Raw genomic sequence first — 20644 nt, forward strand, 5'->3', positions numbered from 1 at the left:
GAGAAATTACAGGAAGGGCCTCAGGTTTTCATGCCTCATTCTACCATTAAGCTTCTTCCCTCAACATGCACCCTTCTATGAACACATCAGGGCCAACTCAGGGCTCAGCGGGAATACCAGAGTGCCCTGGGATTGAACCACCAACCCAGTCCAGTGAGCCTGGGTATTCATCCCAAATATTTGGTGCATGGCCATTAGGTGTCTCTGTCGGTCTGCTTTGGCGTGCATTAGCTGGACCTCAAGATGTTTGTTGTCATTTCGTATGGACACAGCCTGAAATGAAACACTTTTTCTCACCAGCCTCTACAGTGCAAAAAGCTTGAACTGTCCTCCAATGGCCTTGGGTAAATAAAGGTCTAATATTCGACTGATGCAGATCACAAATGTGTATGTAGAGTGAAAAACGGGAAGCGGAGTGTTAATAAGATCTACGGTTCCTGATCTATGTAATCCCCTCATGGGACCCGTGTACCCTTGTGTCCTGTCCTGCTGAAACCTTTAAAACCTAATTATTTATTCATGAGATTAAGTGAACAAGCTACTCCCTTTGCTCCTACAAGAATATAGAGTGTAGTATAACATGGTGTATTATATAGTATGAATGCAGGGTGAACTGTGGAATTGGTGCATTTGATTTATTAACTGGTACAACACTAGTTTTAATTTACCACATACAAAAACACAGCTTCCCATGAGCCTCTTGGGCCAGTCGTCCTATTCTGGTCTGATTGTGGATCTCTTAATAGGATTATCTATTCTCATGACTGGAGAAAGGCTGAGGAGCAAATGAGCCAAACACTGACCCGTGAGAATATGTTTGTGCTTTCACAAATGATGAAGAGTCCACTGTGAACTCTGAAGTGAATCTGAATACTGTAATCAGGCTTTCTCTGACATTTGGATTTAACTCTGGTGAAAGAGGCTGACGCAGTAATGAGCGCTGAGGTGAGTCTAACCAGCTGTCCTACCCGTTCCTTTAATCAGTCATTTAACACCTCGGAGGGCTGATAATGTCTTTCAAATATTTTCAGCCAGAGGCAGAGATAAGCAGCTACAACCTGCCCAACATGCCGGACAGTGACGACAGCGGAGAAGGTTAATGGCTTAAGAATAATAATTTTTTTAAAAGGTCTAAAAAGTTTCTAAATCAGTTTGAACTTTTTAACAGAAACTAGCCAAGAGGAGCCGCCAATCGCAAGCTGGAGTGAGCTGCCCATCATAGAGCGCGTCGGCCTCAATAGGTGACATTCATACGTACAAATACAACCAAATGATAACCGCCAGATTTAATTAGAAGTGATATCAAACTGTCAGACTTCTTGTTTCCTAACAGTGTAGAGATGTCAGAGAAGGATTTGGAGGTAAGTAGTCTACACTTCCCCTTCATTAAATCCATTCAGTAGGTTTTAAACTTTGTTTTTTAATGTGCTGCACTTGAAAATTTACATACAGGATTATTTGATTATAAGTTCAAGATTTCTGTATTTCTGAACAGCTACGGTTTCATTAAAGTTTATTTATCCTTAAATCTCAACAGCAGGCAGAGCCACTGGTATCTGAAATGCAGGAGGACGCTGAGAACTTGAATGAAGTTGTTATATTTTTGTTTCTTCTCCTAGACAGCTTTCTCTCAGATCGCCTTGTCTCTCCGCTGTGATCAGTACACCCTGAAGCAGAGGCTGCAGGCGGAGGAGCACGCCCGTAACCTGGCTGAGGAGAACATCCAGCTAGAGCTGAGCAGAGGCAGGGAGACCCTGGAGGTACTGTACGTAGCAGGCTATTATCTGTAGTGAGTCCTTTTGGTCCCAGCAGGCTGCAAATACAAGTGTAATCCTGTGGGATTTCAGATACTGAAGAGCCTGTGTTTGGACAACAAGCGCAGCGAGATCCTGCAGAAGCTGGAGCTGTCCCTGGACATCCTCGGAGGCACCGTGGAACGGATCTCTAACACAGCAGAGGTGCTCGGTGCCGTGCATCAGGTACACTATGGGTCAGGCTCAGTTAAAAACAAGTGTTACTGCTATATTGGGACCAGCACTGGGAGTAGGAGTTTTCTATTTATTTCCTGCTTTGTTTAGGAGGCTCGAGTGAGTAGAGCAGTGGAACTCATGGTGGCTCACGTGGAGCACCTGAGGAAGCGATATGACAGAAATCTAGCTGAGCTGGAAGAAGCCAGAAGGATGATGATGCAGCAGCAGCAGCAGCAGGGCTCCTGCAGAAACATCACAGATCCCAGAGCCTCCACAGGTTTCTGCATCAGTGGTGTGTTTCTTGTCACTTGTTTTCTTCTGCAGTTGTGTGCAAAGTTTGAGTAATTGCTGGATTTATTGTTGTAGATCAAGAGGAAAGTGACAACATAAAGAAAGATACTCAGCAGGTATGCATATTTGGATACTTGTAACGTCTAATGTAGGTTTAAGCAATCTTTTGAACTTGAATCTGCCTTTTATCTGTGTGTTTGTTTGTTTTTTAACAAGAAGCACATCCGTAGAAGGGTCTGTGTATCAGTAATTTCCAGCCAAACTCAGGTAAGGGAGGTTTCCTGAATAAACCTTCCTGCTTTTTTCTCATGTTATCAGCCATAAACCACAGGGAGGGTCTTCTTTGTCTCCAGGATAGGAAAAAGCAAGACTCCAGAAAGCGTCTCTCTTCCAGCAAGAAGGCTGTCCCTTTTTGCCCGTCTCCCATGAGCTCAGAGTCCAGCTGCTCTTTCATGAACAAGGACGACAGATACTCAGTGGAGGACAGGTGAACTAGAGCCAACAGGCATATTTTTTGGTATCCTAACTACATGGTAACATTTATCACGAACATGTCTTACTTCAGGCCGCACAATCCAGATGAAACTCCATCAGAAGCTCTTCCAGGACCCGCTCCCATCCTAACCCCAGAGAGCCCCCCATCAAAACCAGTGAACAACAGCAAGACTCTGAACAAAAAGTATGGCACTATTCAGAGGAGGTGGACTAACTGAGAGGCACAACAGCCTGCAGTATTGACCAATTTCTGAAGCGTTTCGTGTCAGTATCGGTTGCTGCTGGCCCTGGGGCCTGTGTCTAGTTTGACAAATACAGCTCTTACTAAAGTCAGCATTAGCAACTTTATCAACAAAAAAGCATCACAAGCTTCAAGAAGTTGGAACTGAGGAATGTGCTTTTATATTTACAGCTTCTCTCTGGATACTTTGCGGCACAGACACAGGGGCAAAGCAGTCTTATCCAACAAAGGAAGGGAGAAAAAGATGGCAAATATCTGCAGACGGATCTCCACAGTGGGGATGTAAGTGGACACGTCATGTTTCTTCTTTTTCAAACGTGTATTATTTCTGATAACTTTGGATAAACACTGACCGACTGCTCTCTTCAGGTGGAGGCAACATCCTCTGACTCACTGGCTGCAGCGCTGCCGGCTGGTTCTCCTGTGCACGTTTGTGATTTTCTGTGTCGTAACACTGAGTTACTTCTTGTGGTAGTTTCATGAAACACAGTCATCAGTGCTTCACGTGAATTAGTGCGTCGACAATTGAAGGCTATTTGTAAACAAACATAAAATGGTTTTTGATGCCCTGCTTTTGGTCGTTCATTGTGTTTGTCACAGGGAATCATACATTTTGGTAACATCCATCCATTTTCTGCTGCTCATCCAGTTCAGCTGTCATAAATATGGGCTCAAATTGTGGTCATAAATATCTTGTACTTGTAAATCATGATTTGTGTGTGTAAAAAGAATTTGTGTGTGCGTAAAAAAGATTTGTGTGTGGACTTAGCCAAAAAGTACGTGTGAAACTCTGCACTCAAGTTTCAAGTTACAAGTACGAATTTTGACCCTATTTTTCTTCCTTTCAGCTGATTGGTCAATGTCATGTCAATCACAAATTTAACATTCCAATCAGCGTACAGATGGGTTTGGCTGTTTGAGGGGCGCTTTTTTAAACTGCAGGTCCTTGAAGGGTAATACAGTTTGAAGCTGGAGGATCTCTATATAAATGTCCGATAGAAGCTAGGTCCCCGTAACTTTCAGCAGCTGTTGAAAGGAAAAAGTTGTGGTATATCAGTGGTTAGAAATACCATTGTTACTTTAGGATTAGTTTAACACAAAGTCAGGGCTGACCCAGGACCACTGCTGTGAGTCACAGTGCTCAGCATAAAGGTCCTTACACATCGGATGCAGCATGTGCTGCTAATGCTAACTAATAGCAAAGGATCCAGAATTAGTTGCGCTGGCTGCTGAGCTCTGTGGGTTTTTGCAGCAGCTCTACCTGTACTAGATGCACCTGCTCCTTGTCGTTTCTATCTCTGACCTTATGTCCTCTACAAGAGTTTCTGTTTGTTTGTTTTTTTATCTTCAAATGTTCAATAAAAACATGGATCGTTAATTCATAACGAAGAAAGCTTTGTAACTATCTCCACTAGTGAAGACTGTGTCATTTCCACAACACTGCCCCCCCCCAGGCTTTGGAGGTCCCTGTATTAAGCAGGTAAACCTGTGAAACAAAAATCACCACAGACTGTTTTCCATGAAGGTGATGAAGGAAAACGCTGGACTGGCATGTAAAAGCATTTATTCCCTCAAATCAAATCAAATCAAATCACTTTTATTGTCACATCACATGTGCAGGTACATTGGTACAGCACATGTGAGTGAAATTCTTGTGTGCGAGCTTCACAAGCAACAGAGTTGTGCAAAATACAATAATGTAAACAAGCAAAATACAAGAATGGCTACATCTGAAACTAATAAATATATGTACAATATATAATAGTATATGCATTTTAGGACCTGAAGCTCCATAACGCACCCCTCCAATAGCCAAACCCCTCTGTTCTCCTATTGGATTATTAAATTTGTGATTGACATGACATTGGCCAATCAGATGAAAGGAAGAAAAATAGGGTCAAAATTCGTACTTGTAACTTGAAACTTGAGTGCAGAGTTTCACACGTACTTTTTGGCTAAGTCCACACACAAATCTTTTTTACGCACACACAAATTCTTTTTACACATACAAATCCTGATTTACAAGTACAAAATATTTATGACCACACTTTGAGCCCATACATAAAGCGAGAGGCGGGATACACTCAGATGGGTCATTTTGGTAATATTTTTATTATAAATATACAAAACATATCAAAACTGATACAATCACTCGGTTAGTAAGAAACACCATACCGCAGTGAAAACTTTCACCAAAATTGCCCTTAAAGGCATCAGTGGTTAATAGGAGTTAATAAGCAAGATTCAAATGTTAAGATTCAGCTCACTTCACATCATTATCAGACAAATTTCACTATGTATATCTACACATATACCTCTAAAAACTCATTGCTGTGCGTGCTTATAGGTGGCTATCATAGTTTTAGTGATAAGTCTATGTTGCAAAAGGGGGGGGGGGGGGTCTTTAAATAATAAATATAGAATATAAGTCAAAAATTATATTAGAAATGTATATTAGAGATGTATTACCAAATAAATAAAACTGGCATACCACCTTACATTAAATTAATCAGTGATACCAACAGGTCCACGTTTTCTGCATTATGTCAACAAACAATCTCACAGAGAGTCCAAAGACTTAATAAATAAAGGAATGAGTCATCATACTGCAGGGGGTTTTAGGCGTGTCAGCTACACCTGGCTCACAATCTCAGCATCCTCGGCAACAAACCACTGAAGGGGAGTCCCGTCTACAGCCCTCTGGAGAACCAGGTTACCTGAACCCTGTGAAAAAAGTCACAAAGCCAGCACATTGTAAATACATTAGATCTCTAATCTAGTTCAGTAAAAAATATTTCATGTTGTTTTCAAGTGAAAATGTGTCAATTTGCCAGAAATCCCATGGGGACCAAGCAACCTCTAATCAAAAAACAAGAGAAAGTGATGTATTTGAAAAAAAAAAAACCCAAACCAAAACATAAAAACACAGGCTGTTGGCTCTTAGTTGCTAATGCTACCCAGTCAAATGCAAAGCATTAATGCCATTGTGTGACCCACATATCACTAGGACACAAACGTCAATAAAAGAGCTTTAAATTTAGGTCAGTGTAACGAGTAATACCACAAACTAACCACCACCTACTACCAGTTTAACCTGACTTTTTATATAAATAACGGCACACATACTAACTTGAGTACCTTTGCAGTATCCCAGCCCACACTTTTGGAATCACTGATCTAATTTACGAAAGTAACAGCTTCAATGCATTAATATGTTAAGAGTCAAACATATTAATGCATCTTCCGCCGCTGCCTTAACATAGCTGGTGCTTGTACCTACCTGTGCAAAAGGAGGCAGGTGAGGTGAAATGGGGCTCGTAACGCTCTGCTGTTCCCCGCAGCTTGGCAGTAGCTTCTGTAGCTGATTCCTTTGATGCCACGATTTCAGCTCCTCTGATACGACCTCCCGGGGCAGCAGCCTCACGGCGTGGTTTGGGTACTCTTTCAGCGAGGGCGTCCGCACGAGCCTGGTGTAAGGCGGAGGGGGCTTTAAGATGCTTCTCGGTGAAGGTGTCCCCTCCTGCCACTGTCGTTGCTGAGTGCTGCGTGCCACAGTAGAGATGAAGCACTTCCCCATGTCTGGAGCTTGCGGGGAGAGGGGTCCATCTTCCGCCGCTGCCTTAACATAGCTGGTGCTCGTATTTTTGTGCATACTGGGGAAATGAGAGACTCCTTTCTTCTGTGCTCCAAAGTGGAACCCGTAAGGCGGTGGGCAGAGCTTTGGGATCTCAGTCGGCTTCTCCCTGCCAGGAGAGCTAATGCTAGAGGATGACGAGTGCTCTGAGCTGCTGTCCTCAGAGCTGGACTGGTAAGGACGCAGAGGAGAGTACTCCGGGGAGCGCACCATGAAGTCAGCCACGCAGCGTCGCTGGGGCAGCCTAGCTCGACCTCGACTGCTCTCTGAGCTGAAACGCTCCACGTCAGATGGCTTTCTTTTTGGAAGTCTGAGAAGGGATATTGTGTAAAATTTGAAACATTAATACAACATTATTGTCTTTAATTCCTCTGATAATACAAATGACTCTGACATAACTTGTCTGTGTACCTGAAGGACTGGGAGTACTGCCGGCGTATGAACAGCTCCGGGGTGGAGGGGGCGCTGGTGGAGCTGCTGTGACGCAGGGCAGAGTTTTTCACAAACTGAGTGAGAGGAATCCTGATGCTCTCTGCAGACACCTGGGCTGCTGCTGGGCTACTGCACACAGGAGACATGACATGAGATATCGCACACATTCAGAAAAAGGAAGCTTTACTATGTGCTAATCCAGCACAAGAAGGCTGACATTGCACCTGATTTCATCTAAGTTCATCTATCAAATGGAAAACTGTAAAATAAGGTACAATCTAGCTTGGAGTATAATAGTGTATTTCACTAGTTGTTAGCATTCTTCAGTCCTTACCTGGACCTGCTGCTGCAGGCAGACGGAGGTTTGGTGGCCTTTTGGTAAGGATGGTCCAGACTGGACTCCTTCCAAGGGGAATTCTGGATGGGAGCGGGCTCATGCTCCACACTGAGCTCGCTTGAGGACTGGTGCGATGTCTGCACAGTCTGGGCTGACAGCTGAAGGGGATCTGAATATGAAGCGTCCAACACTGGAGGTGAAAGGGGGCTGGATATGTCCAGATCTATACAGGATTGGAGAGAACATTAAATAATGATTTCTAAACGGAAAACAAGTCAGTAGAGTATTCACTATTTTTAAAAATATTTAAATCACATTATTAAAGTGAGTTTTGGAATTTTAAACCCATATTTGTTTTTACACATGACCCGCAATTAATTTCATAAAAAGACATGTAGAATGATTTGCGTGTTGAATGTGACACCATGCTCTATCAGAGCTGTCTTTTCTTCTACTGCATATTTAAATGAATGTCATGATAACCTTAAAATCATTCAGCTCACCATCATCCAGCGCCACCACATCGGAGAGTGAGCTGTCATCAGACATGCACAGATCTGCACACAAACGCCAAACATTTTACATTTCCATTAAGTGCACTGCATGTTGCACAGCCTGGCCTGAAGGGGGCAGCAAAGTCACTCACCTTTGTTCTGGCTGCTGACGCTGGGTGAGTTGCACTCACTCTTGATTCTATGCTGGAACACGGCCTGCTGCAGTTCCTTCACTTTCTTCTCCTCCCTCTTGCACTGCTGCAGCCGGCCCTTCTTCTGTGGCTTACTGAGGTTCTCCTCAAGCGAGAGTTTGCGGGCTGCCTCAAAAATCTGCCGCTGAAGGGCCAATTCAGTTTCCAGCACTTGCAACTCTGAGTGCTAAAAAAAGACAAACTCTGACCTTACATCTCAGCTGATGTGCTGACTCTTTCCACTAACACTTAACACTGATGGTGGTTTGTACCTGTTTATCTAGATGGATCAGACCTTCATCCAGCTTGAATGAAGCACCAATTCTCCTCCGAACACGTGGTGGCTTCTCATCTGGCATCATTGGATAGTCTGAGGGCAGTACACCTGTCAGCTCCTGTGAGGACAAAACAAAAGTATTGTTATGATGTAAAAAGAAGCAATCTTCAATACTGATTTAAAGCTTTAATCCAGGAGTCACTTACTGCCTCCCTGATGCAGAGTTTTCGGAGCTCCAGCAGGCAGATCTCCAAACGCTCCTCCAGAGATTGGTGCTTCAGCTTCAGGGCTCTGGTGTGGGTGGTGAGGTCCTTCACTGGGGACGTGGGGCTGTCGGGACCTGCAAAAACACACACAAAATCAGGCTTTACCTGCGTCTGCGTCTGAACCTGACTTAAAATGACTTAAAAATAATTTCACTGTTATATTTTTTATTATATTTTATATAGTGTATATAAAGTGTTTTTATCAGTTCAGCCAGTGCTGCACAACTGATGTGCAAACATTTATTCTCATACCCCGTATAACACGGTCATTATATACAATACTGAAGCTGTATTGTACTTTCCCGTCTGCATCATATGCTGTCATATAAGCTAACATTTGCTCTGCTGTGACGAGATGTTTTTAAATGCACTACATTATGAATCTGTATTAAATACTATAGTTAAACACAGATCATTTTTCCACAAAAGGCTAATCCACAGAGTTTAATGGAGTCTTTCTTTGCCCACGCTCCACCCCTCCAATTAGTTTCATGACAGACACAGAGTCAGAAAGACACACAGTACCTTCCACATATATTAAAACTGTATTATTCTTATGTGAGCTGATAATGAGTTAAAATAGACAGAGGGCTTATAAAGAGGAAAATGCAAATATTTGAGAAATCTGTTAAAAACATTTTTAAAGCTAAAAAATAAAATAAACCCAAAGTTGAGCCAGCACAATGAACTTCTCTGAGAAGGCAGAAATTACTCAAGCATAACATTAAACAACTAAAACTTAACTTTCTGTTCAGGAATGCAAACAATTTTGCTTCTTAATAATAAAAAATAATAACAATCTGCTTTGCCATTTCTTCTGCTTTTTTGTAACATTTATGAATATCAACATTAATTATATTATAGCATTAAAACTATCATTCTGTTTGCACAGACTGGTGGATTAAGCATTATAGAAACTGCCAATACTTTTCATACAGGGCAGCTATCGCAGAAACCTTATACTGAGTAGCGGTCTAAGAAGTTTGCTATCTTGTTATGTCAGTATTGATACTGGAGCTACAGCAGATATAGTACATCAGTACTGATGTAAAGCGTGGGTTGATAAATAGCAACAAACTTTTAAAAAAATGCTAAAGATGCAGTATGTTAGAGGAAAGTCAGACAAAATGTCCCAATTACATATTTACAAAGTAAAAATATATAAGTTTATTTAACAAAATGTCACCTGATTTATTTATTTTTATTTCATTTCTCAAATGTTAATATAGCTAAGAGCCTCAAATTCCATTAAACTCTTAGTTGTAAGTAACAGTATGAAATCTGCAAAAATGAAAGATGCAGATACTTGACTGGACATCTGTTCAGTACAGTCCTTACCGGAGTTTAGGATAATCCCACTGTCCGTGTCGCTGATCTCTTCTTTACTCTCGATGGCCGTCATCTTGTCTCTCTGCTCTTGACTTTTTTATATATACCTGTTGGAAACAACAAAGTTTATTCAGATTACTAAAATGAGACCGTTTACTGCTAGGAATAAACTGCTTGTATTCCCCCTCACATGGATTTGATAAGTCTGTCTCTGCTGCTTCACTTAACAAAAGTGAAAGACTGGCAAGTGTCCTTTTTACACACTTATCTGTGCAGCTCTCCATCTCCCTCCCCCTCCTCCACCCCTGTCGCCCTCCCTTTGCTCACTCACAAAAGAAGCAGACCCCCACGGTTGACTCGGCACATGTGCGGGGTTAATCTGAATCACGGTGCCATGGTGACGGGGCATGCTGCGGCTGCGGCTAGGGGAGTGTGTCGCCATGAGGCGTGTCAGAGGGCGTTTAAAGAGCCCAGACCCCGAAAAAGAAAGCAGATGGCAGCGGGAATTACCCCACTTATGGACTGCACCTGTTCCCCCTGTGCACCCCTTCCTCGGCTCCCATTCAACCAGTGTCCAGAAAACCCCCTGGGAGCTTTGAAGTGGAAGAATGTCTAAATGCTGGGCTTGTACTCGCAGCATCAGATCACAAGGTGCCTGCTGACTCCTGTGCAATGCTGAGCACAAAAACCTGGCCGACACAATTCTTGTTTATGACCCGCTCTGTCCCATTGTTGCTCTCCAGCAAACATGTGACTAATAATGAACTAAAACAAGGTGTGGAGTGGAACAACAGCAAGAAGAGAAAGACAGTGACAACAACAAATTGGAAATAGCGTTCAACAAGCTGACAGCCATTTACATTCAGACCATGAGTCTGTGTGTGGTTGTTGTCTTGATATTACCTTAGGGTAGCGGAGACAGAGAATGCTGCCTTTATTTTCTCAATTTTGTAGGTCATTTAATTTATTTTGGATCTCACATGTCTCAGACTTCTTCTAAAAAAGCTAGCAGATCACAAGAGGCAACATTATGGTCTCTAACATGGTTAAAGGATGTTATTTCCTTGCCTTGCATCAATGCCACATATTCATAAACTTTTTGGGCCAGCCAAACCTCATTCGAAAAGTGAATGATGTGTCACTGGTCAGGAATAAAAGGGGAGGTAAGATGCCATGAAAATAGACACCACATGACAGTAAGGCTTCTGTGTATAATCCTTAGCTCCTGTGTTTGGTGATTGTATCAGGCCTTTTCCTGTAGAGACAAGGAAGGCACAGAGCCTGTGTGAATGAAAACCTTCTCTGACAGGATATTATTGTGTGTCCTATAGGTTTTCTCCATTCAAAACAGCAACTCATGCGAACTGACACAGCTATGAGCAGCCAGTGGCACAATGGAACACAGCTAAGCAGCTCGAGTTAGTAAAACAACACTGCAACAAAGGGCCTGTGTCCCAAAACCAGCCTAAATAATCTGCTGCAGGCGCAATATCTGCTGACAACTGTGGCTTGAGCGGCTGTGCCGGGTCAATATTGAGACAAGGCTGTTGAGACAGCGAGAGAGTATCAGAATGGAGCAGGGCTGAGATTTTAAGGTGCAAGGTTTTGCTCCCAGACACATGGCTCCATGCTGCAGCAATCTAAAGCTAAATACGTCAACAGGAATCCAGCCTGGTAATCAGAGACAGACAGGGTAATGTGGGATTTACCCACTTACACCCCATAACTGTCTGAAGACTTTCACAAGAGTCTGTGGTCGGAGGTCTAGGCTGATTGAGTGAGTGAGTGGGTGAGTTGGTGGGTGTGTGGATGAGTTTGGGAAAAACTCTCACTTGAAGTCGCAGTTTATTGCCAAAACGCTGATGCCATTCGTCACAGCTTTCATAAGAACCTGGAGCCGTGGGATTGTTGACATTACGCTGTAAAGGAGCGCCAAAAAACCCCAAGACTTTTCACGATTGACTGTGACAGGAATAGCAGTCCATTTCCTGAAGTAAAGCTGCTGATAGCACAGTCTCCACCCGGAAGACCTGATTGATGTAGTCAAAACATCTTAATTCAGGGAAGTGTTTGATCACTGCTTATGATGTCTGCCTAGAAACACATCAGGAGTACGAGATGACTGTCCCACCCATCCTCACTGGTCACTGGACCATGACTGTGTAACATCTACGGAAGTTGATGTTTATGGCAAGAGATCACAATGTGGATTTACTGTCTCCCAGACTTCCCCCACCACCCTTTCCCATGAGCCTCTGGAGCTGCGTACTCCTGGATTGCAGCCATCACCTCCGTGCTCATTACCACTGTGGTCGGCCCTGGAATTACCAACGGGGACCGTGAGGGTTGCCTGAAACCAGACCGAGGCCTGTTCGAACCCTGTAATTAAGATTCTCTTCTGAATGCTGATACTATGGAAGAAACCAAACGACTTTACAGCATGCCTTCTTTTTTTTTTCAGAGTCTCATGGAAAGCCAAAATCCATTCAGCAAAATGGATCCGCTCTGTAGACAATATATGCTGCTGGAAGAAAAATGTATCAGAGTGGGGGAGTTGCAGGCAAGAGAAAAAAATGAAGTATTGTATTACAAAGGACATCACTGCAGTGAGATCCTTGCCTTAAGAAGCAGTGCTGAGTTTGAAAAGAGCAGTAAAAGAGGCTGTGATAGCATGAGCTTCAAAAGGAATGGTATCAAAAACTTGATATGTTGTCAGCATCTTTCCTCTGACAAGTTTCATTCAGAACAACACTTTCAGGCAGACAATGCAGGGGTAATAAGCACCAAGCCGATCTGCTTTCAGTCACTGGAGGCCATATGCTGACCAGACACACCAGCTCTGTCACAGCCCAGTGACAGTGTAAATACCAAAGGCCAGAAGAGATCCTCCATTGTTCTCCAGAGGCTGAAACACTGGCTGGGGGTGATCATGATTCATGACACCTTGTCCCTCTGAGTCATCATTTCTGAAGCCTCTGAATGGACACTGATGGTCATCTCAGACCATCGCCGGGATGTGGTTACAGCTTGTCACCCTCAAGTGCCCACCACTCACAAAAGAAGTGGAGGACGACACAGAGGTGTTGTCTCCAGCATCACAGTGACACTTCATGCCTGTCTGTGTTTGTTCTTCTGCTGAGGACAACAAAACAGCTGGTACTGACAAGCCTTTTCCCAACCATAAGTCCTGCAGGGTTGTTTATCTTTCAAAGCAACCTGTTCATTCATTTAGCAGCCCAGTTATTATTGAGTCTGGTGGTTGTATTTCTGACATCTTTTTCTGGTCTGTAGTAGTCAGTGCTTCACTCAAGTAAAAACACCACACCCCAGTAATCCATTACAAGTAAAAGTCTTGGATTTGCATGTTTTCAAGTACTGAGAGTGAGTGTACTTACTCTGTATCATCGCCAGACCATATTATACTAGTGGGTCGTTACTACTGACGCATAAATCAAATAAGCATTTCATAGCTGCTCACTAATCTACACATATCAACACAAGGCACATTATATTTATGGTTTAGCTTAGCTCGCTTTTATATGAGTGTAAAAATAAGCAAGCACACAAGCAGTGAAATAAAAAGTGAAAAAGATTTTCATCTAAACTATGATGGATTAAAGGAGAGATTAAGAGAGAAATGTTTAGATGTGTCATAATAGCATATCCCTTGAAGTTATTTCTGTTTTAAGCATTATATACCGCACAAATAGCCAGTTTGGCTAACTGCTCAGTAACGTTTCTCTAAAATTTAATTGTATAAAAACTTCCAGCTTTGCCTACCTTTTTGCTGTTTACATTAACATCGACGGTTATTTTATGACTTCTTCTTTTTTAGCGGGTGTTGCTAACGCACAGAAAATAGTCTGTACTTACGTTTCAGCTCGCGGTCTGTTCCTCTACATCAGCATCTTTCCTGAGGCAGCGAGAGTTCAAACTTTCTCTGGTCAGATGTGAGGGAAGAGCTCCGGACATCTGTTTCAGACGAGTCCACTTTCTGGATCAAACTACGGGCGAGCTTTGTTGATTTTTGCTTCAGTATTTATGTAAAAATATTCATTTTTGAATTAACTTACATTTAAGTCACAGCTCACGCTTTTGTAAAATAGTAGCAATTTCGGCTTAACCGAATGAGATTTTATTTTTTCTGTCTGCAACGCCCCCCTCGCTTCTTGTATTGGTTTGGTCCGACGCTGCAGACTTTCCAGACACGCTTTGCTTGTTGACACAGCACGCGACTGCTGAGGGGGGGCTTCATTTGAGAAAAGGCACAAAAGGCGACAGGGAGGCGGTAGAGGCAAAGTTTTGTTAAAAGAAAGAAAGAAACAGGACAGCTGGCTGGTAAGTGCTGGCCGAGAAGACCACGCTCTCCTCTTTCCTCCGCCATGATAATGAAGAATTGTGTACAGTGTGAGCCATTCACACATTAACATAAATAAAACATAATTAAAATGACAGAGAAATATACTTTTAATTGCTGTTTAGTTTCCACAAAGCTATATTTAACCATGTGATCTTCTTTGTAATTCATTTCCATGTAATTCGCTTACATTCATTATTATTATTATTATTATTATTATTATTATTATTATATTTGATGCTGGTCCTTTTATTATTACTTTGCCTTAGACAATGTTGCACGTTTACTCTTCACTACATTTATTTGACATCTGTAACCAACTCCTGCTCAAGTTCTTACACAAAATACATGTGCGTAACTTATGAAATGCTAAACTATATAAAAAAATTTAAATTATGAGAATAGCCTTTAGGCTATTTGCATGCGTACAATTATACAATAATGTTACCTCACATCTTAACTTTAAAAGTACAGCACTTATGTGTTATTGCACATTTAAAGTTGTTCTGTTAATTCAATTTGCACATGTGGGTTTCTTTTGTGTATGACATAATTGCTAAAACTACTTAAAATAAATTCTGAAACAGCAAACTGGCTACTACTATGTGCCCTCAGCCGGTTGTATCAGTGACCCTTGGGTATTCCTAGTCTATAGATGATGAAAAGCCTTCTCCAGATGGCCTGTGCTTTCTCCTCTCATGGCGTGATGGAATGAAAAGATCAGCTAATTAAGCAGAGTCCCATATCCATGTGAAAGAACCGTGAGAGCCCTCGGGGAGTGGAGCCGCATGCAAATCAGTCCCCAGTGCTTTGAATGGTGTCCAGTGCAACAAAACATCACAGCAAGCTATAAACCTTTCATTTCCACAGCACTCAGACACTCTAAAAAAATCCCAAGTCATGACAGAGAAGAATAAACAAACATGCATATTTTGCAGTGTTGGGGAATTTTTATTCATACAAAACAGCTCTGTTGAAAATGTTCCTCTCAGCAGTTGCATAATGGTCTTTACAACGGACAGAATCAGGCTTAACTGATATCTCATGCTCATTTGATCCTGGAAGAAGCATGTGAAACTAATTTGGAAAAAAAAAATAGTATAATTAGTATAGAAAAACATTTTTAAAAATCCAGACTCATAGCTCAGTGCGAGCTTTCTCTATTATTTCACTTCCCAATCAGAAAAAGAACTGTGACTGACTTTATGGAAGTACACTATATTGCCAAAAGTATTCACTCATTCATATTCAGTCTAGCTGTTTCAATCACTTGTGTGATAAAATCAAGAACCTAGCACGCAGACTGCTTGTACAAACATTTGTGAAAGAATGGGTTGCTCTCAGGAGCTCAGTGAATTCCAGCTTGGTGCAGTGATAGGATGCCACCTGTGCAACAAGTCCACTTGTGGAATTTCCTCATTACTAAATATTCAACAGTCGGCTGTTAGTGATATTACAACAAAGTGGAGGACATTTGGGAATGAAAGCAACTCACCCACTAAGTGGTAGGTCATTTAAAAATCACAAGGATGGGGTCAACGGATGATGAGGTGCAAAGTGCGCAGAGGTCAGCAACTTTCTGCAGTCAATCTCTCCACACTTCTTGTGGCCTTCAGAGTTGCTCAAGAACAGTCTGTAGAGAGCTTCATGAAATGGGTCTCCATGGCCGAGCAGCTGCATCCAAGCATCACGTAACCAAGCACGAGCGTTAGGTACAGTGGTGTGAAGCGCACCGCCACTGGACTCTACAGCAGTACTGACCTGTTCTCTGGAGTGGCAAATCACGCTTGAGTCTGGGTTTGCTAGTTGCCAGGAGAACAGTACTTGTCTGACAGCACTGTGCCAAGTATAAAGTTCGGTAGTGGAAGATTATAGTGTGAGGTTGTTTTTCAGGAGTTGAGCTTGACTCCTTAAGAAACTCTTAATGCTTCTGCGTACCAATTCATTTTGGACAATTTCATGTTCCCAACTTTGTGGGAACTTGACCGACCTGCACAGAGTCCTGATCTCAATCTGACAGAACACCTTTGAGATGAATTAGAGTGGAGAGTGTGAACCAGGCTTTCTCATCCAACTAATGGAATTTTTTGACCTTCTGGAAGAATGGTCAAAAATTCCCACAAACACATTCCTAAACCTTGTGGAAAGCCTTCTTAGATGAGTTGAGTCTGTTGTAGCTGCAAAGGGTGGGCTGAGATCATATTAAACACTACAGATTAAGAATGGGATGTCACTCAAGTTCCTATGCATGTGAAAGCAGACAAGAGAGTGCTTTTGGCAAAATAGTGTATTTCTGGATTACATGTTAGCCTGGTATGAGTGATTGCTTACACAAAATGTGATAACTCAAAGTACATTGTGAAGAAACGTAAAGCAAAATGGTGTATGCGGGATGTAGCTCTGTAGACTGTGAACATCCAGATTTAGGGCCACTATGGTGAGATGCTGCAGGGGCTGATGGGAGAGCCTCAGGGCCTCACTGCTCAAACGTCTGTGTGCGCCTCAGGTTGTCCTTCACACGGACAAACTCTGGGATCTTCTGCTGACTCTCTCGCTGCCTGATCTCCTCCTGCTCGTACTGTTGGGGGGAAGGACATCAGTTTATCCCAACAAAGTTAAAGAGAAAGCCTGAGAAGAGCCAGGTTGTATTCTGTTAGTATTTTGTGAAATCCCTCTCAGTTATGTGCCTCTTACCTCTTGCAGTTTCTGCTGCCTCTTGCGGAGCTCCATCTCCAGGTCTGAGGGCTGTCGTTGTGCCATCTCCGCCTCCTTGTGCAGCTCCAGTCTGCGCTGCTCCAACACTCGCTTCAGCTCCGGTTTCTCCTCCAGCAGCAGACCCCTTCAAAGTCAGAGCTACAGTTTTACCGACACATGCAAACACAAAATTCCTGCCAATCTCTGTTTCAGTGGGTGACGACTTTAAGACCACAGAGTAAAAGGAGTTTTCGGCGTACCGTTTATGGCTGAGCAGCAGCTCTCGGTGCAGGTTATGATAGCTCGGCGCTTCTGTTGAGGAGCCGTTGAGTTTCTTCTGCTCACTGCTGCTGTCACCTGTGGATGGACCAACTCAAAATTCTTCTTAAAGCTCATAATGTGAAAAAGAAAACAAGTTTGACTCTACCTTGTTATTAACTATCACATGGTAACAGAATGTCCTCATAGTTTTGATTGTTGGAGATACAGAATTGTAACATTTAATCGAAGTGTCATTGAAGATAATTTTAAACACAGAATACACTGCTTCATTCACCCGGCAGTACTGATGGATGAAGCTACTTAATATAAAAGATGATTATTTCTAGCTAATTCTAATCCTACTATAACGACTATATATTTGACTGATAGCAATATTTGATTGGTAACATATACATGATTCTGCTATCAATCAAATCTAATCTATCATTCAACATTTGTGCTTTAAACTACCTTTTTTGAGAAGCCCATATCCCAGTTTCTGTGAGATGTCATATGCAGTCAAACAAGAGAAAAAGAAAAAACGAAGCTCTTTGTTAGTGATTTCACAAGTTAATTACTTTGCATGTGAACACTGATGCACACAGCCTGGTTTGTCAAAACATCTTTGTTGTGATCGTCCCTTCATGTGACAGAGGGTATAATTAGCTAAAGGCTAAAAAAGACGGTGCCTGCTGTGCTGCTTAAGTACGTGAGCTTCGTTTAATGAAGGTGACATAACAGCTCTGCCAGTCTGTCAGAGAGGTAGTTATGCAGTTTTGGTGTGTGACAGAGAGCTTTATTTGTAGTGGCAAATAAAATGATGTAACCACACAGAGTCAGGCCACTTACAGTGGAAGGAAAACGTGGTTGTAACACAATCGTTTACTTCTGCCACACCCACTGAAACCGGATAGCCAGGAGACACAGATTACAGCGACCAGGGAGCAGATGGCAGGTGCTGTTATGACTTGCGTTTCTCAGGCAAAGTCAGGCAAGCCAATAAGACCAAGACGCTGACATAAACAAGTCCAACAGCTGAAATATGATCCCAAACTCTGTATTTGGTATTGTGCCTTTTACTATTCCTGCTGTAGTTATAAGCCTCCAGATTCAGGGCCTTCTTGGGCCCCAGCAGGGGAGATAACCAGTCAGGTGTAAGGCCTGATGAAAGCCATTGTTCCAATTAAGGCCTGAAGGTTTCAGATGGATTACAGGAAGCTCTCACCTACTTGCAGAAATGCTCTGAAGTGTCAGACGTTAGCTTGATGATGCCGCTCTGTGATACTAAGCAATCTGTCTGTTGGACTGAATCAGTCAAAAGATACGTTTTTTGACCATTAATCATTATAATGTTGCTGCCAGATTAAAATACTTTATTCTTCTTAGGAAGTTCAACACAGCTGCCTTGTATCTTCAGGCTGTTTGTTCTTATGTAAAACCATCCAGGCTCCAAGATGACCTTGTTATGTAATCACTTCAGATGTGACTTTGATCAAAGATTGAACAGCAATGTTTTGACATTGCAATAATATTATATCAAATGTTCAAATCAGCTCACTGATCAGAACAATTCGGACTTCGAGACAGCATTTAAATGCCCACCATGGAGCTAAAATATGCACAATGAATTTTGTGTTTAAAACACATAAAAATGCAGAAAAGTCTTTAATGAAAACAGACATTGTGCTGCTAACATATATAGTTTCATAATAACAGAGATTAAAAATAACTATAATGAACTTGTTGAGTATTAGTGTCAATAATATTTAATCTGCAATAACAAGATTCTGTAAGAAGGCACAGTTTATATATTTGTGGTCAAAGTGTCCATCATATGAAAAGTTACATAACATCTACATACTTTAATCACAATAAACTTTGACTGTAAGCCCACTGAAGCAACACATGTGGTCTGACCAAAGGTGAACTAAACCTTTGACAGATGGACATCAGACCAGACACTGACCTCTCACTCACTAGACGGCGGCAGCGCTGCAAGTAAACAACTAGAAAACTCACTTTTTTTACAGCTGACCCCTCCATGGCAGGATGGTGGAGGCCCACTGTCTTGTGCCCAGCAGCAGCGTTCCTGTTTTAGTCCATTGCTAAAAGAATTGCACGTCCTCACTCCGTCGGTCAATCGTCTTTTTCCTTGCTGCATCCAAGGCCAGCATGTTGTTGATGACAGATCCACAGACTCAATGTGCCATCTAGCAGTAGTCAATAGTGGTAGTAGACACTGAAATCTTATTACGCCATTCTAGATTACTTCACAACCCCCACACGGCATAGGATGTTAGATTAGGTAATTGCCGCTGACACAAATGCAGCTTAAAACCAACCTAACACGGTACTATTACCAGTCGACTCCTCTTCCTCCCAGCCCATTAGCACTGACAGACAGTCCAGCAACAAAGGTCTTCAAAGAAACATAATATGGTGATGGTTGTCACAGTTTGGGGACTGAGACGATCATAGAAAACCCAAGTACAACCGGAAATGTCCTGCCATAAACTTTGTGAATGTTTACTGGTTAGATCTATAAGAAACTGGTACTGGTAAATAAACTGGTACAGATATCAAAATGTGCAAGAAGACTGTGTGAATGCATTGTTATTTGTTGTTTGTGAATGACTGTGTTTTCACTCTCATACAGGAGCTGCGAAAGTTTGTGCCACTGTGCTCACATCTTTACATCTTCAACCATGCGCTGATGTATTTGTACTTTAAATTCACTTTTTGTAGCAGTTAGGGAGGTTTGAATGTTTTACTAAAAAACAATACTGACTAAACACTTTATTCAGGTTAGACTTATGACGATACACACATACATCACACTGCATGTATTTAAGTGTGTATCAGTGTATGTGTAGTCACAACACAGTCTTTTCTTAATCAGTTCTGAGGACACAAAGACTTCCACATGCTGTATCTATTTCTGTGTTTTTCAGCTTACAAATACCCTACAAAAGTATTTATTTTGTATTTATTTATAATTGTTAGGTCCATTATAGTTATGTTAAATGTATCTGTGGCATAAACACTAAACAAGAACAAGAATAGATTAATTCTTGTTGTATAAATACAAGCTGAAATGTCATCTGGTGGGGTTTAGTCTACATACTTTACATTATATATATATATATATATATATATATATATACACACACACACACACACACACACACACACACACACACACACACACACACACACACACACACATATATATTAATATATATATATATTAAAATAAATCTTTATTCTTATTATATTCTGCTGGCTCATAAAGACACACAGAATTTGCCAAAGGGAACAGTTAGAAAGTATTCTATTACATAACATAATATAAGACCAACAAAAACAGGAGGAAGT

The 20644-nt window shown here is 41.9% G+C and overlaps 3 protein-coding genes across 3 annotated transcripts; 1 reads left to right on the forward strand and 2 right to left on the reverse strand.

Annotated features, from left to right (window-relative positions):
- Window positions 1-933: 933 nt before the first annotated feature.
- Window positions 934-3524, forward strand: irag3a (inositol 1,4,5-triphosphate receptor associated 3a). Its single transcript, XM_085444555.1, has 13 exons — window positions 934-945; window positions 1032-1095; window positions 1169-1241; window positions 1334-1361; window positions 1620-1760; window positions 1848-1979; window positions 2079-2262; window positions 2337-2377; window positions 2478-2528; window positions 2615-2748; window positions 2827-2940; window positions 3169-3279; window positions 3367-3524. Exons 1-13 carry the CDS (start codon window positions 934-936, stop codon window positions 3470-3472), a joined length of 1191 nt encoding a protein of 396 aa, XP_085300681.1. The 3' UTR covers window positions 3473-3524.
- Window positions 3525-5461: 1937 nt separating this feature from the next.
- On the reverse strand, window positions 5462-14183 carry inavaa (innate immunity activator a). Its single transcript, XM_085444106.1, has 10 exons — window positions 13831-14183; window positions 9967-10064; window positions 8569-8702; window positions 8358-8480; window positions 8047-8272; window positions 7904-7957; window positions 7398-7623; window positions 7043-7192; window positions 6278-6941; window positions 5462-5721 (listed from the first exon to the last, which is right to left on the reverse strand). Exons 2-10 carry the CDS (start codon window positions 10028-10030, stop codon window positions 5629-5631), a joined length of 1734 nt encoding a protein of 577 aa, XP_085300232.1. The 5' UTR covers window positions 10031-10064; window positions 13831-14183; the 3' UTR covers window positions 5462-5628.
- Window positions 14184-15325: 1142 nt separating this feature from the next.
- Window positions 15326-19657, reverse strand: LOC146684047 (protein FAM107B). Its single transcript, XM_085444597.1, has 4 exons — window positions 19630-19657; window positions 17269-17365; window positions 17009-17153; window positions 15326-16892 (listed from the first exon to the last, which is right to left on the reverse strand). Exons 1-4 carry the CDS (start codon window positions 19655-19657, stop codon window positions 16791-16793), a joined length of 372 nt encoding a protein of 123 aa, XP_085300723.1. The 3' UTR covers window positions 15326-16790.
- Between the last annotated feature and the right edge of the window lie 987 nt (window positions 19658-20644).

This window comes from Copadichromis virginalis, linkage group LG20 (genome assembly GCF_057382275.1).
Source record: "Copadichromis virginalis isolate Kocher_CV1m ecotype Utaka linkage group LG20, C_Virginalis_male_GT1.1, whole genome shotgun sequence".
Taxonomy (NCBI): domain Eukaryota; kingdom Metazoa; phylum Chordata; class Actinopteri; order Cichliformes; family Cichlidae; genus Copadichromis; species Copadichromis virginalis.